At 49.5% G+C, this 24,993-nt stretch overlaps 12 protein-coding genes across 12 annotated transcripts; 7 read left to right on the forward strand and 5 right to left on the reverse strand.

Annotated features, from left to right (window-relative positions):
- Window positions 1–343: 343 nt before the first annotated feature.
- M438DRAFT_401082 (alpha/beta-hydrolase) lies at window positions 344–2,095 on the forward strand (the record flags this gene model as incomplete). Its single annotated transcript, XM_029909508.1, has 2 exons — window positions 344–388; window positions 431–2,095. The coding sequence occupies 2 exons, from the start codon at window positions 344–346 to the stop codon at window positions 2,093–2,095; spliced, it is 1,710 nt and encodes a 569-aa protein (XP_029754756.1).
- Window positions 2,096–2,928: 833 nt separating this feature from the next.
- Window positions 2,929–4,629, forward strand: M438DRAFT_285442 (beta-lactamase/transpeptidase-like protein; the record flags this gene model as incomplete). The annotated part of the gene is made up of 2 exons (XM_029901530.1): window positions 2,929–3,314; window positions 3,369–4,629. 2 exons carry the CDS (start codon window positions 2,929–2,931, stop codon window positions 4,627–4,629), a joined length of 1,647 nt encoding a protein of 548 aa, XP_029754757.1.
- Window positions 4,630–4,695: 66 nt separating this feature from the next.
- Window positions 4,696–6,502, reverse strand: M438DRAFT_360387 (putative hexose transporter; the record flags this gene model as incomplete). The annotated part of the gene is made up of 5 exons (XM_029907431.1): window positions 4,696–4,970; window positions 5,024–5,127; window positions 5,180–5,451; window positions 5,499–5,535; window positions 5,586–6,502. The coding sequence occupies 5 exons, from the start codon at window positions 6,500–6,502 to the stop codon at window positions 4,696–4,698; spliced, it is 1,605 nt and encodes a 534-aa protein (XP_029754758.1).
- Window positions 6,503–7,176: 674 nt separating this feature from the next.
- M438DRAFT_378790 (uncharacterized protein) lies at window positions 7,177–8,212 on the forward strand (the record flags this gene model as incomplete). Its single annotated transcript, XM_029908850.1, has 3 exons — window positions 7,177–7,393; window positions 7,431–7,609; window positions 7,640–8,212. The coding sequence occupies 3 exons, from the start codon at window positions 7,177–7,179 to the stop codon at window positions 8,210–8,212; spliced, it is 969 nt and encodes a 322-aa protein (XP_029754759.1).
- Window positions 8,213–8,247: 35 nt separating this feature from the next.
- Window positions 8,248–9,237, reverse strand: M438DRAFT_401085 (aldolase; the record flags this gene model as incomplete). Its single annotated transcript, XM_029909509.1, has 1 exon — window positions 8,248–9,237. One exon carries the CDS (start codon window positions 9,235–9,237, stop codon window positions 8,248–8,250), a length of 990 nt encoding a protein of 329 aa, XP_029754760.1.
- Window positions 9,238–10,127: 890 nt separating this feature from the next.
- M438DRAFT_389701 (aromatic-amino-acid aminotransferase) lies at window positions 10,128–11,625 on the forward strand (the record flags this gene model as incomplete). The annotated part of the gene is made up of 5 exons (XM_029909039.1): window positions 10,128–10,469; window positions 10,528–11,008; window positions 11,066–11,308; window positions 11,364–11,453; window positions 11,507–11,625. 5 exons carry the CDS (start codon window positions 10,128–10,130, stop codon window positions 11,623–11,625), a joined length of 1,275 nt encoding a protein of 424 aa, XP_029754761.1.
- A 303-nt stretch (window positions 11,626–11,928) lies between these two features.
- Window positions 11,929–12,899, forward strand: M438DRAFT_285409 (uncharacterized protein; the record flags this gene model as incomplete). The annotated part of the gene is made up of 2 exons (XM_029901525.1): window positions 11,929–12,092; window positions 12,146–12,899. 2 exons carry the CDS (start codon window positions 11,929–11,931, stop codon window positions 12,897–12,899), a joined length of 918 nt encoding a protein of 305 aa, XP_029754762.1.
- Window positions 12,900–13,240: 341 nt separating this feature from the next.
- Window positions 13,241–14,641, reverse strand: M438DRAFT_285415 (proline oxidase; the record flags this gene model as incomplete). Its single annotated transcript, XM_029901528.1, has 2 exons — window positions 13,241–14,048; window positions 14,100–14,641. The coding sequence occupies 2 exons, from the start codon at window positions 14,639–14,641 to the stop codon at window positions 13,241–13,243; spliced, it is 1,350 nt and encodes a 449-aa protein (XP_029754763.1).
- Window positions 14,642–15,202: 561 nt separating this feature from the next.
- On the reverse strand, window positions 15,203–17,826 carry M438DRAFT_401086 (uncharacterized protein; the record flags this gene model as incomplete). Its single annotated transcript, XM_029909510.1, has 9 exons — window positions 15,203–15,475; window positions 15,521–15,753; window positions 15,800–15,974; window positions 16,025–16,191; window positions 16,240–16,513; window positions 16,566–17,208; window positions 17,265–17,285; window positions 17,598–17,720; window positions 17,777–17,826. The coding sequence occupies 9 exons, from the start codon at window positions 17,824–17,826 to the stop codon at window positions 15,314–15,316; spliced, it is 1,848 nt and encodes a 615-aa protein (XP_029754764.1). The 3' UTR covers window positions 15,203–15,313.
- Window positions 17,827–18,257: 431 nt separating this feature from the next.
- Window positions 18,258–19,629, forward strand: M438DRAFT_360392 (oxygen oxidoreductase; the record flags this gene model as incomplete). Its single annotated transcript, XM_029907432.1, has 2 exons — window positions 18,258–18,464; window positions 18,511–19,629. The coding sequence occupies 2 exons, from the start codon at window positions 18,258–18,260 to the stop codon at window positions 19,627–19,629; spliced, it is 1,326 nt and encodes a 441-aa protein (XP_029754765.1).
- A 602-nt stretch (window positions 19,630–20,231) lies between these two features.
- On the forward strand, window positions 20,232–22,003 carry M438DRAFT_401087 (delta-1-pyrroline-5-carboxylate dehydrogenase 1; the record flags this gene model as incomplete). Its single annotated transcript, XM_029909511.1, has 2 exons — window positions 20,232–20,357; window positions 20,411–22,003. The coding sequence occupies 2 exons, from the start codon at window positions 20,232–20,234 to the stop codon at window positions 22,001–22,003; spliced, it is 1,719 nt and encodes a 572-aa protein (XP_029754766.1).
- A 131-nt stretch (window positions 22,004–22,134) lies between these two features.
- Window positions 22,135–24,782, reverse strand: M438DRAFT_340536 (OPT superfamily oligopeptide transporter; the record flags this gene model as incomplete). The annotated part of the gene is made up of 5 exons (XM_029904328.1): window positions 22,135–22,700; window positions 22,749–23,055; window positions 23,115–23,623; window positions 23,678–24,418; window positions 24,473–24,782. 5 exons carry the CDS (start codon window positions 24,780–24,782, stop codon window positions 22,135–22,137), a joined length of 2,433 nt encoding a protein of 810 aa, XP_029754767.1.
- Between the last annotated feature and the right edge of the window lie 211 nt (window positions 24,783–24,993).

Below are 24,993 nucleotides of genomic sequence, written 5' to 3' on the forward strand. Positions count from 1 at the left end.
AGTTGAGATGGGCAATCGCTCCTTACCACAAACACATTTACACCCTGCTCTTGATAAAGTTCCACAGACCGCACTGCATGAGTAATGTCAATTCGAATCAATGACCATCTCGGCTGAGTTCATACCCTTGCAACGCAACGATCTGAACATCAAACAAAGCTCTCTCGGCTTGGACTAGGGAAAAGTCAATAGAGAGGTATACGACTGGGCTTGCCTAGATCTTTGTCATTGTCAGCTCTCCAACATTGCGGCTAGCATATTTTTGGGGTATAAAGCGGGGATTCTGCGCCCATGAACACTTCTCGCCCACATCGGATTTCCTACTCTCACTTTTTCGTTGATAATGCGGTGCTCGAAACTCACAGCCCTGCTGAGTTTGACTGGCAGTGTCAACGCCTTTTTCCGCCAGCAAAGATCAGACTTGTACCAGCTGTCTTGTGAAACCGACAACCCAGCTATCGTCAGAGTCTACAATGGCACCATCATTGGCACACACTCGGATACCTATGACCAAGATCACTTTCTTGGTGTCCCATTCGCTCAGCCACCTATCAACGGTCTTCGTTTCCGTAATCCCCAGTCACTGAACACCACCTTCTCAAACAACATCTACCAAGCAACTGAGTACGCTCCAGCTTGCATCGGGTACGGCTCTGGGGAATCAGATCTTCCCCTGTCAGAGGACTGTCTCTATCTGAATGTTATTAGACCCTCGGGCTACGAAAATGTTTCTCTTCCCGTTGGTCTTTGGATCCATGGTGGCGGCTTCACGACTGGCGGATCTCGCATGCCTGGATACAACCTCAGCTACATTGTCGAGAACTCAGTCCGGATTGGTAAACCGATCATTGGTGTTTCCATTGCATATCGTCTCTCTGGCTGGGGATTCTTGGCCTCACAACAGGTGTCGGGTCAGGGTCAAACCAACATTGCGCTGAGAGATCAACGTCTTGCCATGCACTGGACAAAGGAGAACATTGGTGCTTTCGGTGGTGATGCGGAGAAGATCACGATTTGGGGCGAGTCTGCAGGTGCGGCTTCAGTCGGCTTCCAGTTGACGGCATACAACGGCCGCGACGACAATTTGTTCTGGGCAGCCATCATGCAATCCTGCAATCCGATCTTCTACTTCTCCTTCGACGTCGAAGCAGCATACCAACCCGCTTACGATGATCTCGTGAATCTGACCAGTTGTAGCACAGCCATCGACACGCTCGATTGTCTCCGTCATGCCGACTATCAGATTGTCAACGACTTCTTCAACTCTACAGCGGGAAGCAATTGGCAGCCCATTGTCGATGGAGACTTCATCGCCAGATGGGGTAGCCAGCAGCTGGCCGAAGGTGCATTCGTCCACGTGCCAATTATTGATGGCGCAAACAGTGATGAAGGTACTTCTTTCTCACCGGTCGGTGTTAACACAACTCAAGACTTTGCTTCCGATGTTACGGAGCTCGGCAAAGTTCCCGGAGAAGCAACTGGTTATGCTGGCGCAAGTCCGTCACTTGCAGAGTCTTTCTTACCTGAATTACTCGCCGCGTACCCCGACGGGCCTGAATACTGGATTCCGGGTGTTGAGGAGCTAGGCAACACAACCATGAACGACTCTCGCGGTGCGATGTATCGACGCAGCGCTGCATACTGGGGTGATGTACGTATTGTGGCCAATCGTCGAGGAACATGCGAAGCCTGGACGGCTAGAGGCATAGAAGCATATTCCTACCGATTTAACACCAGGTCCACAGGCACCCCAGTGCAGGCTGGAGTACCCCACGCCGAAGAGATCCCATATGTCTTCAACAACACTCGTGGTCTGAGTCGTTCGACCGAGCCAGTCCAGGATCAGCCGCAATCTTACCAGGAGCTCGCAATTCTCATGAGTTCAACATGGGCTTCATTCATCCACGACCGCGATCCTAATAGCTGGATGAGAACGAATGAGACCTCTGCTAGATGGCCGGTATACGAACTGCAAGATCCAAAGGAGATCGTTTGGGATGCAAACGTCACAACCCTTTCTTACGTCGAAGATGATACCTATAGGGCGAAGGGCATCCGTTTCATTCTCGACCATGCATTTGCATACAGACGTTAGTGAAGGCTTGAGTACCGCCGGACTCATCTCCAAACATGGTTATGTCGGCACTGTATCAGGTTGAAAGCTTGGTGGTGCCTAGATCCGTCAGAGTTGGTGTTATGTTGCTTTGTTCGTATGATAGGCAGATAGTACCCGTGTAGAATGAGTAGCATTGCTTTCCCACAAGCAAGTTTGTGCAGCCCCAGAGGCCACTACCTTTCACAGTTCGCCCATCGAATCCGCGACTCTCGATTGTCTGATCAACTTACAGTAGCCCCGTACACTTGTACTAGAGCCGGGGAGGCCACAAACAAGACCTCAGCAGCCTCACGGCGGTCCGACCGAAGGGAACCGTGCCTCGTGCGTAGTGCTTCGTGATGTTCCAGGCATGTTCTTCCTCGCGATATTCTAGCTCTTGAGTGTTTATGATCTCTGCGCCGACTCCCGGATAAGACACGATGGGTGCGCGTTGATGCACCTGCGATTCGAGGCAATGGGAACTGGCGGTTCGAGGACAGGTGTTTTGCCGTGGACAGAAGGTGTGTGCGAGATTTTGGCAGAATAACACTTGGTTTAGACTGGTGGTGGGCGCTGCTGTGGGGCATCTTCAAGCGATGGCATCTTCCAAGGTTGATGAGGGAGAGTGGGAGTCGATCGTGTTTGTGGGATTTGAGCGAGGACGTATTTGACGGCTCGGTTCGGCTTCTTATCGATAAGCAAGGCGGGCACGGATGCGCCCCCTCGAAGACCCCGCCGCAGGCGCTTCGTGGAGTACACATCGCACCAACGACAAGCACCATCACTCTGCGATATATCGTCAAAACATTGACCCGCAGCGCAGGTTCTGAGATATGACTGACAATTGTGATGTTAACAGCATTCTTGCTGCTGTGCCACACCTAAGCCGCGGCCCCGGCGGTGTTGTCGCCGTCGTCAAGGATGACAAGGTGCTTGGACAGCACGCTTGGGGATACGCCGACTTGGAACAGCGCATACCGATGACAACCAAAACTCAGTTCCCGATCTGCTCAATTTCCAAGCAGATGGTTTGCTTGGTCATGGTGTCGCTTCTTAAATGTCCTACCCCCTCAATGGCTGAGCGCGACTGTGATGCCGCGAAACAATTCGAAGACGAGCTACAGAAACTGCTGCCAAACCTTGCATGTGGCGGCGACGACGGCGTGACTGTCGCTGATCTGTACAACATGCAGTCGGGAATCCGCGATTACTGGGCCCTGTGAGTCGTGTCCGTGTTGCATGCATGGTCCAATCGCTAATACGTCAATCATAGGACCACTCTCTGGGGCGCCCATCCTGACGGCAGATTCTCGTATCTTCACGATGCGCCTCAAGCTCTCGAAAGGATCAAGAGCTACCACTTCGCATCTGGCACCGAATACAGCTATTCTAATGTTAACTTCCATGTACTTGGACGCATCTTGGAGAATGTATCTGGTCACTCGCTTGGACAGCTGCTTGCAGAGAGACTATTCATCCCTGCTGGCATGAGTACAGCTAGTCTTTGCCCGAACACCAACGGGCTTCCACTGCCAATTGTCGGATACGAAGGAAACGCAAAGACTGGATACTTTGCTGCGACCAACCGGATAGAATGGGCTGGTGATGCTGGAATCGCCGCCTCCCTCGAGGATATGGTTGCTTACGAGAAGTACCTTAACAAGAGCTTAGCAGACCCTGAGAGTCTCTACGCCACGACATCTCAGCAACAGAAGTTCCGTGATGGCACACTTGCCTCGTATGGATATGGACTTGCGCGACTGAAGATTGCAGGCCAGTCTGCCATCGGTCATGGTGGCGCGCTTCGTGGTTTCCGACATGGGAGATTCCAGATTCCTGGAGAGCGCCTTTCCGTGGTGGTCATGCACAACTTTGAGACCGCGCCAGCTGTTCCTGCCGAGTTCATTGTGAAGAGGTTGCTAAACACATCTGAGCCTGAGCCACAGACTATTGGTATGCCTGCAGCATGGAAGGGCAACTTCCTCGACGATGAAACACAACTCTACGTTGGAGTGGAAGAGGGCGACAGAGAGAAACCTGGGACAATCGCGGTCAACTATGGTCCTGGAAATGCAGGAGAAACTGCCAGACTGACCTCTGAAACGCAAGCCAAGTCTGATAGCATGCAACTTACTCTCGAGGATAATGTCCTCCACGTAAAGCGTATAGACGATAACAGAACCCTGCGAGCGGTACGCCTTCAGGCTGTCGACAAACAAGATCTTGGACAGTCTTCGAGTGAAAACATTGTTGGAATCTACCGCAACGAGGAATGTGATAGTTCATTCACGGTCACTGGAGACTGCGGTTCCCTATACGGCTCTTTTGATGGTTATCTCGGCCGCGGCCCAGCTTGGATCATGCGACAGATAGGCAAGAACAACGTATGGGCTTTGGGAAACCCAAGAGGTTTGGATGCGACTCCTCCTGGAGACTGGACAGTGGTATTCAACGACCAGGAGGATGGGGCATGCAGTAGTGTCACTGTAGGATGTTGGCTTGCCCGTAAGGTCAAATACGTCAGAGTCAAGTGATGAGGACAACAATTCCATGCTCCATAGATTTATCATCGATACATCTGTCTGAACTCGGGACATCCTTCAAACCTTCTCAACAATTTCAACTTGCTGTACAGTCAACCCCTTCTCTTTGATCTCTTCATCAGCATCATGCTTGACTTGCTCGTTCGCAACAGCAGCGACATCAAGAGTCCTTTCTTCGCCGTCGAAGTACTTTGCAATTTCCTCAAGAGGAGTGTAGCGAGTTTCGACGAGGAAGAGGTAGATGACAAGGACTTCAAAGGCGAGGAAGACGCAGTAGCAGATGTAGTACTTCCACTTGAGTGCCTTAAGTGCGATTGCGTTTATGTATTGATCTGTCGGGGATTGTCAGCACAAATCAATGCAGAATGAGTGTGGTTATGCGCACTGAAGAACAGGGAAAGCGTGACGCAGAAGTTGAGCCAGGTGAAGCCCTTAGCACGAAGACCATATGGCATGATCTCAGTCGTGTATGTAGCCATGAGGCCGTTCCTGAATTGGCTGTCAGTGTCATACAAACATGCGAGGAGGTACCTCAACATACTTGAAGTCGTAGAAGAAGCCATAGACAAACAGCATCGCAACGAATGCGGCACCAATAGAAGAGTGAGGTGTGGCAGCATAACGCGCTGCCAAGATAGTCGCAATGTTGAAGACGAAGAAAGTACCGATGGTTGAGATCAGGAACATTGGGCGACGACCCATCTTGTCTGCGAAGAAGGACATACCCATGTTGGTGACGAGGGAAGTTGACTTCATGCTACCGTTGATGCCGAGCTGAGTCTTTGCAGAAGTGATGCCGATATCTTTCATGATCTAGAGCTTGTCAGACAGACAGATGAATTGATCAGATCAGACCTTACAGTAGAGAGATAGTATGAGATAATTCCATTGCCAGACCTGAGAGTATGAGTCATTGGAGCCGAGAAGGGAAGATCTTTGATATTTACCCCTGGGAGAAGAAGCCGATAGCAGTGATGATGCCCAATCTTTTTCTGTTGCCAGGGGTCTTGACGAGGTCGAGCCAGCCAGTGCGGTTGGCCTCTTGGTCCATCTTGATGGCTGCAACGATCTCATTGTAATCAAGCTGCACAAGCTTGTCGTCGCGATCGCCATTGACCGAGTGATACTTGGCAATGATGTCCAATGCTTCCTCGGATCGGCCCTTACTGATGAGCCAACGAGGGGACTCGGGTGTGAATAAGATGGCGATGGAGATGATGATAAAGAAAGTGCATTGAAGCAAAGAGGGTAGACGCCAGGACTCGTCACTAGGAATCTTCAGAGTCGCATATGTCACCCAACTTGCGATGAAAGCGCCAGAGTGATATGAAGCACCAAAAAGAGTGACCAGAACCGCACGGTCTTGTGGTGGCGCAAGCTCAGTGATATGAAGAGGAGCAGATCCAAGAACAATACAGTCGCCAAATCCAATCAGAAGCCTGCTGGCAACGAACATTCCAAAGTTGGCGGCGCCTGTCTGGAGACCAACACCGAGACACATGATTACTGATCCGATGAGAACACCGGCGCGACGACCGAGCAAGTCGATGGTGTAGGCCACGAAGAAAAGGCCGATCAGCGAACCAAGACTCATGGAGGCGTTGAAAAGGCCGAGAATGGAGCCAGAGGGGTGATTAAAGGATTCCTGCCAGTATGAGAGACTTTGAAGACCGTTCATCATGGAGCGATCAAAATCATTGGCGGTGTTGGTCATGATCATGACGACAAGCAAGAAGTAGAGCTTCCTCATTGGGCCAGAACTCCACCACTTGACACGCTCAATGGTGTGTCCAGCAAAGAAGAAGTGACCCTGCGGAGTCTTGACCGGTACAGCAAGCGTGCGAGGCTTTGTGAATTGAGGCATGATGACAGAGTATTGCAGCTGAAAGACTGCGATTGAACAATGGATGAATGTGTATGTCGAAAGGAGAAGTAGCGCTACAATCTTATAGATCTTCAATCGCATGGTCGTGTGCTCACAGGCTCAAAGACTGTCCGGTCCATCGTCGAAGGATTGCAACACACAACCTGAGTTCGAGTCCAAGAAACTCGGTCGGGTTCTTCAATAACTCCTATACCAGCTCAATCTTGGTTGTGTGGCTCCTTCAACTCGCTCTAGTTCAAGACAAGACCATCCAACTTGGCGCAAGTCGCAGGCTAAACATCAATGAGTGTCGGGTCGGATTACCACAACGTGAATAGATGAAGCTGGCTATGATAGTAGCCGTTGTGGTATGCCAAGGGGGCCGAGAGTCCTTGGTGTGGTGTTACTGGCTTGGACGACCTCTCGATAATCCATGTCGCGGCAATCGTGTTTCGAAGAACGTTATAGTAGCCTGCAGTGACCAAGGCGCTACCAGAAGCAGGCGGATACCTGATGCATCTGCAAGACTATGATATAAAGGGCATTGGACACGTCTAGATTTCCTGATATACCACGAGTGAGTCAGTGTGGTTGATCGGCTGCAGGAGCTCATGTGAATCAGACGATCGACCCTGGGATGAGGATGGCAAGGCGTTCTGCATGGTCCTGGTCCGATGACTACAATCAGTCTTTTCGAGATTGACTTGTCCACAGGCAAGAAGTTGTCCAAAGAACAGATTGTGTGGAAAGGAACTGGCGGCAACTGTCCTGAAGACCCGCATATCTATAAGAAAGATTGTTTTTACTATCTACTGATCTCCGAAGGTGGCACATTCCAGGACCACATGATCACCGTCGCCAGATCGAGCAACATCTGGGGTCCATACGAGAGTCACGAGAAGAATCCAATCTTGACTGCAGTCTGCAGCCGGAACAGACAACTACATTCGTTGCACTGAACATTGCGATATGTTCCAGGATGAGCAGGACAGATGGTGGGGTGTATGTCTCGGTATGCGCATGCGAGACTCGAGGTTCATGATGGGTCGCGAGTCCTTCCTGGTCTCCGGGAAATGGGAGCAAGATGGCTGGCCAAATATTGACACGGTTTAGGTCACTTTCTCGCACCACTTCAAGACCACCATCATCGAATCGCCAAAGAGCGGTCTGGACTGGCTGTACATTCGTAATGCAAATCTGCAAGATCACGAGATCGATGACAGATCAATTTGTCTCTTACCGAGCAAAGCGGATCTTTCGCGATGGCAGGAGCCTGTTTCGTTTGTCGGCAAACGGCAGAGAAAGCTTGAGGGCCATACTTCAGTGATTCTGACGGCCTCAAAGGACGGTCTTTGCCGAGCGGGCTTGGTAAACTACAAAGACGAACACCCCTACACTCGAATCTGGTATGATAGCGGCAAAAGAATTGTCCGCTTTGGAGTCATCAACAACGCAAAGAAGATTTCACGAGGTCACGAAGCCAAGATTGAGAATGACATTGAGGAGCTTCATTTATTGATTAAGTATACTAAGAAGCAACTCGTCCTTCAGTACATGGAGGAGGATGGGGCGTTAGAGACCATTGGAACCGTTGATACGGAAGAGCTTTCGAATGCAAACTTTGTCGGCCCTATCATTGGCGTGTTCGCGACATCAGACAGCAATTGCTCTCCGCCAGTGCTGTTCAAGAATTTCAGAATCGATCAGTGATATTATCAGGTACCAGGTACAGACTGTAGCTATCCTTAAAGACTCTCTTCGATCTTGGAAACTTCAGCCATAACCTTCTTGACGGCTTCCATTGCTGGTTTTGGCACAGGCTCGTAAGGGTGTCTGGGTGCCAATTTCTCTTCCGCATTGTCAATCTTCGCCAAACGTGCCGAATACATAGCCACAGCATACTTGGTCGATGCAATACCACCTTTACATGGTGATTCTGCAAGAGCAGCCTTTTGTTGCAGCTTGGTCGCCTCTTCAAAGCGTCCTTCCCCGTACAGCTCGAAGATCCTTACTGTAACCTTGGGGAAAACGTTTGCGAAGGCAGCGATGCAGCCAGCGCTTCCTGATGCCAACCCACCGATCAAGAAGTCGGATTGACCACCATAGATGGCGAATTCTGATGGAGAGAATGTACCTGCAAGACGCGAGATCTTGCCAACAGAAGCACATGTGAGCTTCACACCAACCACGTTAGATCTGCCGCCACTTTGTTCAGCAGACTCCTTGACAATGGCCGTCATGGTTTCAGAGTCCAAGTCGACACCATTTGCGACTCCAGGAAAGTTGTAAAGGACAACAGGCAGAGGTGATTCGGCAGCCATGGTTGAGAAGAAACGTTTGACTACGTTCATGCTGGTTGCTTTTCCAAAGTACGCCGGAGGTAGTACTAGGACATAGTCGGCACCGGCATTTGCAGCATCGTGAGCAAACTCGAGCGATTGCTTGGTGCTGTGAGATCCGATACCCGCCATCAAAGGGAAATCCGGACCGGCAGCAGCGCGAGCGGTCGATATCAATTGATAACGTTCCTCGCGTGTAAGAAGAAATGCCTCAGAGTTGGTGCCCAGAATTACCAAGCCAGCAAGGCCAGTCTTTGCAAGGTAGCTGAAATACTTGGTCTGTGCATCAAAATCGATGGTATCGTCGGCATGGCTGAAAAAGGTGATGGCAGGACACCAAACTCCTGCAGCTGGGACATGAGACTTGGGCGTGGTCTGAGGTGCTGAAGCGCCCATGGTGAGGTATTATCGAAAGTCGGGATGATTAACCTGGAAGTGAAGTCTGTCGCAGTCGCAGAAGCAGTTTGATCTTGATGGTGTATGCTCCGAGAAGACGGGCCTTCTTCATATATAAGTGATATGGAGCTGACCCGAACAGCATCTCGGGGCACACTCCTTGTCGAGCGGCTCTAACCATGCGCTTGCCCGAGTATCATGTTCTGATATCTTGATGGCTTCATATACAGGGCGATGTTCCTCGCGCGTGAATCCGAGTGGATGCGCATGTCGGAAACGTAGCCGATCGGTGATTGCAGGAAGAAGTAGCAGCAAGCACAGAGGCGATCAATGAGAACGACTGTGGAGTTGCCGAGATGGTGCCGAAGTAGGGGTTTTTTGGCATCCTAACTCTGGCCACCAAGATCATCTACAATGAATTGCACTGTCATGGGTGGCACTGGTATGTGAGCCAGACAAGACTCTGCGTTCATCTGATATCGGTTCAAATTTGACATTACGATTGCGCCAATGTCACCGCGGGTCGCTGATGGAGCGGTGTTGGTCGGGGGCATTCACTCGGATGTCTTGTCGGTTCAATCTCAGGGAACAGAAGAGGTTTCGAAAAGATGGAACTACCATCGATGTACTCAATTATTGCTACCTTGAGCCACAACTGTACAAAAGTGGTCAGGGGACTCTTTACCTAAGTGACGATCAGCCATATGGATCTTCGTCGGGTCGCTTTCCGATCCATTGTCATCGGTGTAATCGGACGACGGAAATCATCGATTCTTGTATTGCATCCAATGATGAGTGGGCTTTATAGATCTCGGACTACAAGCATCCACCTTCTGACAGTTTCAACCACGAAGCCACATCTCGGTACCAACATTTACAAGACGACGATGATGACATCTACAGAAACAACGACAGTATCTCTCGCAATGGCAACAGACACCCATACATCTTGGTTTGATCGTGCTACATTCTATCCACCCGATCCCATTTTCGCTTTGACAGCCGGTTTCATCGCAGACCCTGATCCAAACAAGGTCAATCTTGGACAGGGGACTTATCGCGACGACGAAGGCAAGCCATGGATACTCTCATCTGTTCATCAGGCTCGTGAAAAACTCATCTCGCAAAAGCTTTACCATGAGTACTTGCCTATTCTCGGCCTTGCTGAGTTTAGAAGTCGAGCTGCTGAGGTTGCATTGGGTACTCGCATCTATCGTGAGCACAAAGAGACGGTCAGAGATCCAAACGAATCATATGATCCCTGAGGTCAAAGAACTGACATCCATATAGCTTGCAACATGCCAGAGCTTGTCCGGAACAGGATCATTGCATCTGACTGGCCTTCTGTTGAGAGCTGTCTTGAATCCTCTGCCTAAGGTTTTCATTCCTGAGCCAACTTGGTCCAACCACCACCAGATCTTCAGAGCGTTGGGTTTTGAATGTCAATCATTCCCATATTACGACTATGCAAACAAAACTCTAGACTTTGATTCCTACATCTCGACTCTGGAATCTGCAGAGCCCCACTCCATCTTCATCCTCCATGCTTGCGCTCACAATCCTACTGGATGCGACCCCAGCAAATCTCAATGGGAGCAAATTGGGCAGATTTTCAAAGATAGGCAGCTGTTTCCACTGTTCGACGCTGCATATCTTGGCTTCAACTCAGGAGATGTTGATGAGGATGCATTTGCCATTCGATACTTCGTCGATGACCTAGAGCTGGAGACCGCTGTGTGCATGTCATTTGCAAAGAACATGGGCCTGTACGGTACGTCAGTTGTCCTTCCTTCGAGCGTTTCATTGCATACTGATCTCCAGATATAAGGCGAGCGAGTCGGATGCACGGTTTTGGTTGCGAAGAACTCATTAACCGCACGAAACACAGAATCAATGCTTGAGATGCTGCAGAGATCAGAAGTGTCCAACCCGCCCGGGTTTGGCGCAAAGATAGCAAGCACTGTACTTGGAGATGAACAGTTGAAGGGGGCCTGGTATGAAGACATGGTGACTATGAGTGGACGTATAAGGTCTATGAGAACTCAGCTGCATGATTTGCTCGTTTCGCAAGGTAAGTTGATGTGGAATTTGCTTTCCCAAAGCAGAACAGCAACTAACGAACAAAGCGACGCCCGGTAGTTGGAACCATCTTGTGAATCAGACCGGAATGTTCGGCTTCCTTGGATTATCGCCAAAAGTGGTCGAACAGCTCAGAGGTCGGTCCGATAAACACGAGATATGATTATATCGCTAACACAATACGTTCAAGATCAGTACTATATCTACATGTCGGCTAATTCTCGAATCTCCCTTGCGGGACTTAACTCACACAATGTGGAGTATGTTGCTCGCTCCATCAAGACATGCTTGGAAGATCAGCAATTTTGAAGGTTTTGTTTACCCAAAGAAGGGCATCGGTCCCGAGTCCGAGATCATCAAAGTCGTGTTTTGGGTGAGGGGCAAGTTTGCTCTTGACACCATCGGAATGGCATCCGATTATTTCTGTTTGGGCTCGTAGCAGTCACTTAGTTCGTATCAGCTGGAGTGGAAACTACAGTATATGGTCCAGGGACGAAATATCATCTCATTCATAGTGAAGCCGATCTGGTCGCTGTTCGATGACAATCCGCAATGCTTTCTGCCTGAGCGATCTTACTCTTTGAAACTTCACTTGGTGATCTCTACAACATCATGAACACAATCATCGCAGGCAGCAAAGACACATCTAGTCCAACAGTGCGAGGAAAGCCTCTCAAGGAGGGCAAAAGTCGGCTTTTCCCATTGTTCTTTGGAGACGTCGCGGCTGCAGCTATTTCAGCAACACTTGTTGCTCCCATTGTGACAATCATTGACAGGTTAGTACAACAACCATACGAGCGGGCGATTCAGCTGAAGTATGGGCGCACAGAGCGGTCGTCGAAAAAATATCATTACGGCAATCAGTCCTTCGGAATATCGGGCGACAAGCCCTCTCCGTGTTGCGATCTCCGTTGGCTTTCTTGTCATCACGACCATTCGGCACTGTCTGGACACTCTATGCTGTAACATATGGCGTTGCGAACTCGGCCGAGACTTTTGGGGCTGCAATCAACACGAAACATGTGGATAGTGTGGTCTTTGCTTCCACACTTCTTGTAAATGTCCCACTGGGGTTACGAAAGGACGTTCGCTTTGTGCAACTGTTCGGCGAGCGAAGCAGCATCCCACCAAGTATCTTGACGCCAAACCAGGCCGCCACAAGCAAAGCTATCATGCCAACCGTACCAAAGCTCGGGTTCTCGAGATATGCAATGACTGCTTTCCTTGCTCGAGATGCATTCACAATCTTTGGTTCTTTCGTGTTGCCGCCTCGGGTAGCAGCAGCTATTCCTGACGACGCAAACTTGAGCCCCCGAGCTCAGATGGCGATTAGTCAATTGTCGATTCCTGCTGTTATACAGCTCGCGACAGCACCTCTACACATGCTCGGTCTAGATCTTGCGGCAAGACCTTCTCAGATGGCATATTCTGCCCGTGCCAAGCAGGTCCGCTATGGTCTTGTATCTATAGCTTTCATCAGGGCTGCCCGCATCTTGCCGGCATTTGGGTTCGGATGCATCTTGAATGGGGAATTGAAGGAAGCGTTTCGCGAGAAACTGGCAGATAGTTACAAGCAGGGCTAGATCATACAAATGACGTGATTGGACTCTAGCATACAGAGCATTCCGATATATCAATAACTCATGTTGAAGATCTTTCCTCTAGCCCAAGAAAAACGTGTCGTTCTTGACAGTAGTTCAGCAAGTGTGTTTCCCGACCGATATACTTACAAAAGGTCTGCCGAAGCAAGTCAGCTCAGTACGCATGAGACTGACCAGCCGACTGAAGACGGCGGCAGAAGTCACTGGAAACTGGGGATAGTGTAAGCATTAACACTTTCTCACATCATAGCAAGGTGTCATGTCGGATTTTGAGTACTGAGAACACATAATTTCATAAAGCATTAGAAAGCTAATACGTAAGCTTAGGGACTAATGAACATGCCCTTCATTCTCCTCCAAGCCTCGCTCCTCAAAGCATTTAACTCATCTCCAGTCCTTGAAACAGCATCCCTGTTCTCCACAGCTCTCCTCAGAAGATATGCCAAACATTCGCTCATACTTCCCCATGTTGAACACTTGTAGACTTCTGGCGTCTGGCCATCCTTTTGCTTCAAAGCAAGAAGGCCAAAGCTGACTTCGTCAGACATGCCTTGCAGCTGTCCGAAGCCAACTGGGACAGTGGGCAGACCGACTTGGATCCGGCTTTGGTGCAGAGCATGAGCAGCGAGCACACTCGGTTTGTTGTGAGAGGCTAAAAACAAGTTTACCTTGGGGAATGGAAGACCATCACCTCCATACTTTCCGATTTCTTGTTTCAATGCTCCAAGGGCAATGGTGTTGTAGGCGCTATCAGTGTCTTCCTTGGTATCATGAATGAGAGATCGTTCATCAGAATTGATGTAAGCTCCTCTGACGAGCTTGAGACCAAGGGTGAAGTTTTCTTTGCTCGCTGCCTCCATGTGTTTCTGGATTGTCGAGGCGGTTGACTTGAGGTATGCTTGATAGGTGTTGTAGATGATAGCGCGGTCTGACCTGTTGAACTTTCGCATCAGGTTGAGTGTGGTGTCCAAGATTCCCCACTGGAATCTCTGGGACTCAGCGTCAACCAAGATACGAACGTCTCGCTGTTGACACTTGGTCGCGATTTCATCAAGGGCGTCGGTCATCTGCTTTGGTAGAGGTATCTGGTCGGCAAAGGCTGCTGTCACTGTAGGTCCGGCTCCGGTCAATCTGTACTGGAATTAGCAAGCTGGCAGGGAGGTGAAAAGAAGGAACACTTACTTGACTGCTAGATAGTCGGTACCCTCCAGCAGATCTATCGTTTCCAGCGTGCCCTTTCTCCATGTATCGATGTCGGCATTCTGCGTGTTGACAGATTCCACTGGCAGTCCTTTCTCTTTATTGATCAACAACGCTTCTCCAACACCATGTTCTGTCTTGGTTCGATGATCAAAGACAGTCTCCTTTGCAAAAGTCATGATCACTCCTCGAAATCCCATATCCTTTAGACCTTTGATGGTCGAAACTGTATCCTTTCGAGTTTCTCCAGCGCAAAACTGATCGTAGAATGTCTTTCTCAAGATGGCGTGGATAAATGGATTCTTGTCCACGCTAAGGAGGCGGCTTCCACCCGGCTTCGAAAGAAAGGATAGGAGCTTCAGACAAGGAACTAGAAGGTAACTCTTGGAAGATATGGTGGCGATCAGCAACGATCTTCCCAACATCTTGTTGGGCAAGGCAGATAAGCCAGAGGCAATCGGCAGAGGCTCCTTCGTCACTGCATGAGATTGAATGGTATGAGCTGCACGACTCTGGAGGAACATCGGTGCAGACATGTTATGCTTGGATGCGTTGCATGCACGCAGCATCCTGACAAGAGGGCGTCCAGGGGGCAATCTTGCCATCGTGCTTGGTCGAGTATTGGAAGATGTAGTAGGTAGATAGAGAAGGAAGCTTTTGGAAGGTGTCAGAGTATGTACTGCAAAGAATAGGTGATACAGTCTTGGGGATACACAATTGATAGAGGTGTTCTTTATGCCATGACCTGTCTTGCTCGTCTTGTAATTTAATTGGTGCATCGGATGGACTACCGACGTGACTATTGGCTCTGGAAAGCTGATATCTTGTGAAGCATGAGGGATACCTTACCCCGCATGGCCCCTCGATAAGGTTCCATGCTATCTCCCGTTGTCGGTCGTCTCTTTCCACGGTCAAGGCATCTTTGCTAGCTCACAAGAGGAGTTGCCTGCCCGAGAATACGGCCTGGCCAAGGTAACGTATCTTGGACCATCGGGAAGCTCGATTCACCTGGAAAGGATCTCATTACGCAATGTGGAAAAGACATGCGAGAGAATTTCAGTCTCTAAAGTTAAATCGGAAGTATTGTTTGTCATGATTCGGGTTGAGGCGACATCAGCAGGTGTTGTACGTACGTGCGTCCTCGATGTTCTTCAATGCTAGATCTATTCTCTTGAAATTATGGACCCTGTGATGTCTCATGAGTAGAGCATGCTATCCACAGACCAATCGAATCCTTCAACATCCAGAGACTCTGCGATCTCCATCATCTGAGTTGTGGTCATCGAAAACTGCCAATCGGCATCTCCAACCCCAGCATTCATCAATGGCGAATCATCAGAGGGATCAAGCGATTTTGTCTGAGCAGAGTTTGATGGTTCGCGGTCTGGTGGTAGGTTCGTTACTTCGTTGTACGAGGGAAGCATTGCCCCGGTCAATGTTCGCTCCAGATTTTGCAATTGTGCTTGTATAAACCCTGAGATTAAATTGCCTCGTGATTGCATCTCACTGAGTATCGAGTGAGAACGTTGAAGCCACTGAAAATCGCCAGCCAGGAGTGAGTTGTCTATTACTGATGCCATTAGTAAAACCAGGGTCGAACTGTAAGCTGAGTCGAGGTCAAAGGATAGAAAGCATTCTGCCAGATTAGTCACATGCACATCAGATTTGATTGGATGATTTACCTAGAAGTCCTTGTTCTTGAAGCTGAGTCAGTATCCTTAGATTCTGGAAGGACGATTCAAGGCACATCCGAAGCAATGCTTTCACGCTTTCGTAGCGACGTTGACCAAGTTGTCGCGACTGAAGCTTTGCCTCTAGAAACGTGAATAGCAATGGTCTCGTCGCGAGAATAATGCACTATTTGCTGATTAGCGAGAATTCTTGAGTCTGCGAACCTGCTGCATTACCTGATGATGGAGCAAGTGGAGGTATGCTGCCAGCCTAGAAACCCCGGCGTCATGCATGATATCAAATGAACGATGCAGCTGATCAGTGACGCTAGCGATGTCTTTGAGGGCGTCCTTCGTGTTTGCTACATATCGGACGTCGAGACGTCCTTCAGGACCATACACGTCTATAAGAGATCAGCTACTGTCTCACTTACACATAAGTATTATCTTACTGTTAGCTATCTTTGCGATGACTCGGGAAAGCTTGACCTGGATATCGAGAGCCATGGCTTTTTGCGACTTCAACGGATCGTATGGTAGCTCAGCACTTATATCCTCATCTCTGATTGATGTGGGAAGCCCCATCAAGGATGAGAGCTGACGATCAAGGATGTAGACAGTCCAGAAAATGTTCCGACACCTTCGAACATGGTGTTCTGGAATGTGTTGACTTTGCATATCGGTGTGCATGCCGTGTTCGAGGGCAATACCAAGTGCTTGTCGAATCTATGATATGGTTTTAGAAAGCAATTACATCGCAACTTGAGGACACACTTACGAGGATGTATGCTGGACTTCTGTAGTCCAAAGATTGCAGATACAGACAAGCACAGCACAAGATCTCTATGGTCTGCACAGGACGTACGCACAGGAAGGTCGTATCCGGCAGCAGTTGCATAGCTTGTACAAAGAGCTCGGCGCCTGGAGGTCTTCTACCTCTTGTTCCTCGGGCTAAAAATGCTTTACCAAATGCGAGGATAAGGAGATAGTGAACAAACCATAGCGGCATCAAGGAAGATTTGTCGATCACAGTTGGATCATGAAAGATTGCGAAACATCGCATGAAAGTCTCCTCGTCGAAAAGATGGAACATCTGCCCACAATGAAACTTCACGGCATTGATCAGATAGATGGCATGATCCGCCGTTGGCAAAGTAGCTGGTTCCATGGGAGATGTTGAGGCGAAGGGTCCTCTGGTGCCGTCCCATCCTAGATCATATATCTCACTTTGAAAGAATAAACTCTCTTGCCCTGGCATGGAGCCAAGTATCTGTTCATGAGACATGACCAGTACCCGTCGACCAAATGCCCAGTTTGATGAAGTGCCTAGATATACGGGCACATCACCGCGTGAGGCTGGCGCATATGCCGAAGCGCCCAGAGCAAAAGGATTCATGAGACGAGGCTCGGGTGACAATGACCTTGAGCTGATTACAGGCTCTGTTCCGTCTGCGGCAGTGAATGATGTTAAGGGTACCAGATGCTCAACTGGCTCAATCTGAACTAATGAGTCAGCTGGAGTTGGCGCTGTGACTGTTTCCAGGAGCTGTTGGGTGCTGTCCGATGGATTAGGCTCCGTCACCTCATGACTACGCTGGGGTCCTGCTCAACTGTGTGAGGATCGGCGAGGAGAGTATAGACAGAGACCCTTACCTTCGGGAGACTGATAATGCTGGTCAACACTGCTCGTTGCTCGCTCACTTCTCGATGCGGTTTCTTCGTATGATGCAACTTTTGCCTCCAGATTGTTGATGAAGCTGTGCGATGTCAGGCACATATCGCAAGATCCTGATAAACAAGTTTTGGAGACCTTTTCGTCACCAATATCTTCTGCTGGCTATCGTCAAAGTTGCAGACTAATTTGCGCTTGGTGCATTGTTCACAAGGGAAAGAGCCCCTGCATTTGATCTTCTGTTGGCGGCATCGCGTGCACCTGGTAAAGTGATCAGGAATGTGCGTGCATAACTGTGCAATATGACATAAACCTACGCATTCGGAACTCTCTTTCTTACTGATTGATTGTTCTTCCGACTGCTCATTTTCTTGTTCTGAGATTGATTTGGCAGCCGCGATGCTGTCTACAGACCATCGGGTAGGTACCCGGTGACTATATAGTCCATCGTGGGCTGACTCTTAGGGCGGGGCTGATGTTTAACCCCGCACGATAGGCAAGCTTTGCCCGATAGGCAAAGTCCTCGTTACGTTATTCGCCGCAAATCCTCCACCGTCTGGCTGCCAGAACGTGTCACCTGTCGCAGCTCACATCCTATGGCTTGTGTGATGGTATCTCTCCCCTGCATGTATTGTACTCTGTACAGACATGACATCGGCGGAGCTTCCGGTACCCGCACTGAACTGCCAGATCCATGCCCGATAACCTTGTCGCCCTGACGATGATTGGACTCAATAATAATGTAGCATCCGCCATATTCTTCTGCCCGCTTCGGTCAGTATCAGAAACTGTGCAACAATGTCCGACAAACACTCTCCAATCATTATTGTTGGTGGCGGCGCTTGGGGTCTCTCCACCGCCCTTCACCTCAATGCTTCAGGTCACACGAATGTCACTGTATTCGAAAGAGCACAGACAATCCCTTCTCCATACTCAGCTGCATATGATTTGAACAAGATTGTGAGACCTGAGTATGAAGATCCTTTTTACACCGATCTTGCCTTGGTATGTCCTATGCAGATTGATCTATCGCATACGTTTCCTGATATAGATCCAGGAAGCAATTGAGGGGTGGAAGACTCCTCTCTTTGGCCCATACTTCCATCAGACTGGATACCTTGTGACCACAACAGGGGCTGCTCCACCGAAAGCGACTCGTCACCTCCATGAAGCTTTAGCAACTATCCAACATCATCCAGTCTTCAAATCCAAGATTACGCCTTTGGCTGGTAGGGACCAGTTCCGAGACTTTGCATGGCAGTTCACTGGACCTTTGAGCGGTTTCTCTGGATACTTCAACAGACTGGCTGGTTACGCGCATTCATCTGACGCGCTGCATGGCGCTTGGCTACACCTTGCCTCTGTTGGCGTGAAGTTCATCTTGGGCGAATCAGCTGGCAAGGCGACCGAAGTGCTCTATGAGACATTGCCTTCGAGCTCTCATCTTCGCGTCGTTGGAATTCGGACAGCCGATGGCAAGGTTCATCAGGCAAAGACGACCATTGTCGCGATGGGAGCGCACGCCGCCTCTCTCGTCCCTTCTCTTGGGAAATTCGCCATGGCTCGATGCTGGTCTGTTGCCCACGTCCAATTGACTAAATCAGAGTGCGACCTTCTTCGGGGAATTCCCACTACCAACGTGCGTGATCTGGGCTTCTTCTTCGAGCCAGATCCAGAGACTCGTCTCTTCAAGCTTTGTCCGCTTGGTGCAGGTTTTACGAACAACCAACAAGGCCTATCGCTCCCTCCCTCGGAACGTCTCCCAGCTCCTCAAGACTTCATCCCCGCCGAAGATGAGCGTAAATTGCGAAGACTCCTTCAAGAAGTCTTTCCATGGATGGCAAACCGACCTTTCGTAGACCAGAAGCTTTGTTGGTTTGCAGACACAATCGACTCCAACTTCTGCATTGACTTCGTCCCCGATACGCATAAATCACTGATCATTCTTTCTGGCGATTCTGGTCACGGCTTCAAGATGATGCCTATCGTCGGCAAATGGGTCACAGAGCTTCTTGCGAAGGGGAAGCAAGATGAGGAGCGTTGGCAATGGCGGACTGTAGATACCCGAGGCGAAGACTGGGCCAAAGCAGTCAGCTGGAGAATTGGTAGTACCCGTGAGTTGAAAGACTTAATCTCGGAGAAGAAGCGATTGGAATCTGCTCGTTTGTAGTTGCTCTAGAGTGTTAATTGTTTTGTCGCAATATCAATCTTATAATTTCCATTTCAATCTTGCGACCATAGTGGCTTTATACTTGTAGAATTCCTTTCATCAGATCCAATTTGTCAATGCAATTGAAACTTTCGTTGAGTAGAATTTGCTTCTAGAGTTTTGTTTTCCCTGATCGGAGTGTACCATGTATCAAGGAGGTGATTGCAAATTCTCATGCACACCATATCCTTCCGATGCTAGCTTGGTCACACTACATGAGTTACATCAAGAACGATGGCAGACAGTTGTAACGCAAGACACATGGGTTGTCGTCCGGCATCTCACGCTGGAAGTACTTGCCAGATTGGGACTTTCGCGCTACGGATGGTCACCCGACAAGTGGGGGAATCCACGTCTCCATCTCAGATCTCGGACAGACACCCGACGTGGACTACAAGCTACCACGGCAAGAGACACGATGATAGGCCTTTTGGATCAATAGTAGCTCACTCTTTTCGGCCGTGATTGGCCGGACAAGCTTCGAATAGAAAAAGATATATCACTGCCATCCGCAGCAGAATTATAAACACATCACTCACTCACCACCATCTTCCACAATTGCAATGTCTAAGATCCTCCGCAGCAATCCACTTGCTCGCAACAGCCGTCGTGCGTTCCCTTCAGGAGTAGCACAAAGGCGATTGGTGTCAACCGCCTACAAGCTTCCACCGTCATACAACGAACCCAATGTATGATCATTAATTCACAACATTGCATCCTACAGTCACTGATTTGCATGTAGCTTCATTACCGTACTGCTTCTCCAGAGAGGGAAAAGCTGGTTACTGCTTTGAGCAAACTGAGAGAGCAACTGCCAATCTCAGTGCCAACAGTGAAGAATGGCAAGGAGATCGCAAGCAAGGATGAGCAACACACATTGATGCCATCCGAGATTGCAACACAATTTGCCAAATACTCTCCCGCCACCAAACAGGACGTCGAGGCCGCCATCGCCGCCGCATTGGAAGCCAAACAATCATGGGCCGAAACTTCCTTCCACGACCGCGCTGCCATCTTCCTCCGCGCTGCAGATCTGGTTTCGAACAAGTACCGTTATGAACTCATGGCTGCCACTATGCTCGGTCAGGGCAAAAATGCCTGGCAGGCTGAAATCGACGCTGCCGCAGAATTGGCCGATTTCTACAGATTCAACGTCGGGTTCGCCGAGGAGATCTATACCAGACAGCCTACTCTTCATGCTCAAGGTCAAGCTGGCAAGACTGATTGGCGCCCTCTGGAAGGATTCGTGTATGCTGTTTCGCCATTCAACTTCACTGCCATCGGAGGTAACCTGATCTCCGGGCCTGCTCTAATGGGTAACGTCGTGCTGTGGAAGCCATCACCTGGAAACATCTACTCTAGCTACTTGGTCCACAAGATCCTTCTCGAAGCTGGCCTTCCTCCAGGTGTTATCCAACTCGTCAACGGTGACGCCGAAATGATCACGGATGTCGTGTACGAGCACCGCGAGTTCGCCGCATTGAACTTCACCGGTTCATCAGATGTATTCCGCGAGCTGTACGCTAGAGCAGGCGAAGGCGTACGAACGAAAAAGTACCGCGATTACCCTAGAATGGTAGCCGAGACTTCTGGCAAGAACTTCCACATCGTGCACAACACTGCAGATATCCCGAATGCGGTCAAGCATACTATCAGAGCTTCATTCGAGTATGCCGGTCAAAAGTGCTCGGCTTGCTCGCGTATCTACATCCCTGAGAGCCGTGCCGAGGAATTTTGGAAGGAGATGAAGGATAGCTTGAGTCCTGTCAAGGTCGGAGCTCCCGAGGACTTCAGCAGCTTTACCGGTCCAGTCATCAACGACAAGGCTTTCAAGAAAATCACTACCGCCATTGACTCGGCAAATAAGGACAGCCAACTTGAGAAGATTGTTGGTGGTACCTACGATGGCAGCAAGGGGCTGTTCATTGAACCCACAATCTACTCTGCCAAGACCCTCGACCACCCTCTCTTCGATCAAGAGCTGTTCGGTCCAGTGTTAGTAGCTTACGTCTACCCCGATGCCGAATACGACGCTCTGCTCGAGAAGATCGACACCCAAGGAGGCGGTCTGGCTCTGACCGGCGCAATCTTCGCCAGTGATCAGAAGGTCATCCGCAAGACAGAGGACCGCTTGCGCTATGCTGCAGGAAACTTCTACACCAACTGCAAGACTACAGGAGCGGTGATCGGACAACAATCATTCGGAGGTGCAAGAGGTAGCGGAACAAACGACAAGGCCGGAAGTGCTGGTATGCTCATGAGATTTGTCGCCCCCAGGACGTTGAAGGAAGAGTACCACAAGTTGGAAGATGTCTTGTATCCCCACAACTACTGATATATATAGAGCGAGAGAGGAGTCATAAAATATCAAAGCAAAGTGAGCTGTGTACTCGCTGTAATCAAAGTTATTGGAAACGTCAATAAATCTTTACGGATCGTCTCTGCCGTTAGACTCTTCGGTGGTGTCTAGCCATTGTTGGCAGGATTGACCATGCAATAGTCCGCATTGTGAACCGACAGATCCGGGTTACCAGCCCAAGTTGGGAACGGATGTGCCTTGCCACTACCACCAGCGACTGCAAAAGTCAAAATGAACACCATGACCTGCGTACCTCCATCCATTGCCGCCGAGAGTAGATAGTTGTACTTGACAAAGAACTCCGGGTGGTACCTGCGAATGTAGAACTGACTGACAAAGGCGAGAATGAAAAACATGTTGAGTGCGCTGTTGATGCCAACGAAAAGATTTCCCATATACCAGAGGATAATCGAAGGGTTGAGGTAACCCCATTTCTTGTTGCCGGTAATCTTGTAGGCGATATACGTGGGGATTGGAACCAGGAAGCCGATGAGGTAAGCAAGGGTGACCCATTGGTAACGCGAACCTACACTGAACATCCTCGAGGCAATACTCCAAGCGATGGCAAGTGTGTTGAACTGCTGGATGTTTTGACCTGACCAGATGTTCGTGCCTTGGATGGACTTGAGGATCTCGGCTTGGTTTTGCACTATGCTGTGCATCATGACCCAATCTATAGCCTGTCAGCAAGACGAAACCAGTCACGGATTGATCAACTCACTGAAGATACCACCAACAAGACAACCCGTAACTTGCAAAGCGAAGGTCGTACGAGGTGGAATATGGTTCTGTTGCGCCAACCTGAGATCTTTCGCCAGCAAAGAAGCCTGAGTCGAGGTGTTGTAGGTGAAGCAAGTAAAGTAGAAGTTGGCCAGAGGGCGGCCAGGAAAAAGGTACCCGGCGAGCATCTGACAAATGGGCTGAAGATTAAATCCGAAACCAGTAATACCAGACTGGGCTCCGAAGAAAAGTGCGAAGAGGTATGTGAACATCAGCGCAATGAGATAACCCCACCAAGGTAGAGTAGACTGTGGCTATGTCAGTATTCTGTGCATAGGCAACAATTCTGCGGGGAAGAGTTCCTTACTTTGATGGAATACAGGCAGATGATACCAACTACCCAACTGACAACCATGACTCCCGCCCACCACCACATCGGGACCTCTTTGTACTTGTTGCGAAGCATAACTTTGTAATGAGGGTCAAGAGTGGGATCGTCAACCTTACGTGCTAGGCGTTCTTCTGGAGTCTCAGTGTTACGCCAAAACATGTACGTGTGAGGGTTTGCAAGTTTGGCCAAGTTCCGATGGTGTGCCCAGGTCCATGCCACTTTTAGATCGTCCCAGTTCCACATCAACATATGGACAAATGTCGCTGTCAGGCCGGCATTCGAAGTGATCAGGTAGGCGATATAGGTTCCGGTAAGGTAAGGGATCCCTTGTTCGTCGAGCTTGTCGAAGTCGATGTGGAAATTCGAGTCCAGGATTAGGCTCTGATTGTAGACGGTGTAATTGGTAGCAGTGGAGGTGCTGTTAAAGAGCGACTGCGACAAGAATGGGAAGTCTTGCGAGTTCCAGAGATTCCTGTAGTAGATGCCTTGATCTGTCAGCCTGATGTATGTCATCCTATGAGGCTTCTTGATCAACTTACCCATGAATAAGATGTAGCACCCACAGATTCCGATCAGCATATTGACAGTCGTCTGTAGAGGATACCACAGAGGTGAATTGAACGCCGCGATGTAATTCCAATCAAAGCACAGCGAAAGAAACCCGAGACCCTCGTTGCCCGACGCACCTCCGAACAAATTCGTTATGACAAGGTTATGCTGGTCAGCGAGACAGACAATCGAAACTCCGGTTAGGACTGTGAATATGTACTCGGGAAGGATTTCCCAGAAGAATAGGCAGAAAAAGATAATGTACCAAACCCTCATGCGTTGTTTGGTCTCGGCTTTGTCTTTGTGGATGGTTTGTAGCAAGGTCGTGACTGGAAGCGTCATTGGCCACAACATCTTAGTTGGGTAGACGAGAATGTCGCGCAGCATGCCGGCCACTCCGAAACCGAGTAGTTGAGACGAGAGGACAATGAAGATCCCAGCTCCAACACTGGGATATCCACCATAGAACAGTGCCTGAGCAGCCAATGCCTCGGTGGCCAAAGCACTCACAGCTGCAGCAGAAGCCATAATGGTGATTGCCGCATGTTCTTTCTGGTTGAACTCATGAGGGTTGAGGTAGCGAAACCAGCCTCTGCGTGGGATGGCGAATGCCATTGCATCACCAAGGACGTATGCAATGACCGTCAAGAAGACGAGAGACACAAAAATGGTTTGTGGTTTGAAGTAGAAGATCTCTTGAAGAACAGAAGCAAAAATGGAAAGACCGATGCCTGGGAAACCCAGATTAGCGGAGTCCAGCACCACGAATGAAAGTATTCACCAACCTAGAAACCATGTTCGAAATGTCAAAGATTCCTCGAACGGGTCGTCTTCAGTATCTAGTATTTGCGTAACTAGGTCTTCGGCGGTTTCCAAAACAACGATACTTCCTTCACGGACCCATTCGTCACCATCGTTATCCGAGAGACGAGCCTCAAGATTGTCTGATCGCTTCTCATTGGATTCGTGGTCGTTCTTGGTAGGAAGCGGTCTCATCCCATGGTCAACGGTCGACTCGTCATTGTTTGTGCTCATACGGGCAGTCCTCGGGTCGTCGGTCTGGTCATGGTAGGAGGAAGCTCGCTTTTCCGTCATGATCTATCGTGAACTGAGGGCTGGATTGATGGTATCTTCAGGAAGCGTGTTCTTGGGGCTTATATGTCATCAAGCAGGAAGGTTACCAGCCTCATCAAGTACCTCAAGAGACGATAAGCATTCATTGGATAAAGCTTGTTTGACTGGGCGAATGTTGAGACCACAGCAATGTATCCTTGTCCACGCAAGGGTGACTTCGAAGTGTTGGTTT

This window comes from Aureobasidium pullulans (genome assembly GCF_000721785.1).
Source record: "Aureobasidium pullulans EXF-150 unplaced genomic scaffold scaffold_46, whole genome shotgun sequence".
Lineage (NCBI taxonomy): Eukaryota > Fungi > Ascomycota > Dothideomycetes > Dothideales > Saccotheciaceae > Aureobasidium > Aureobasidium pullulans.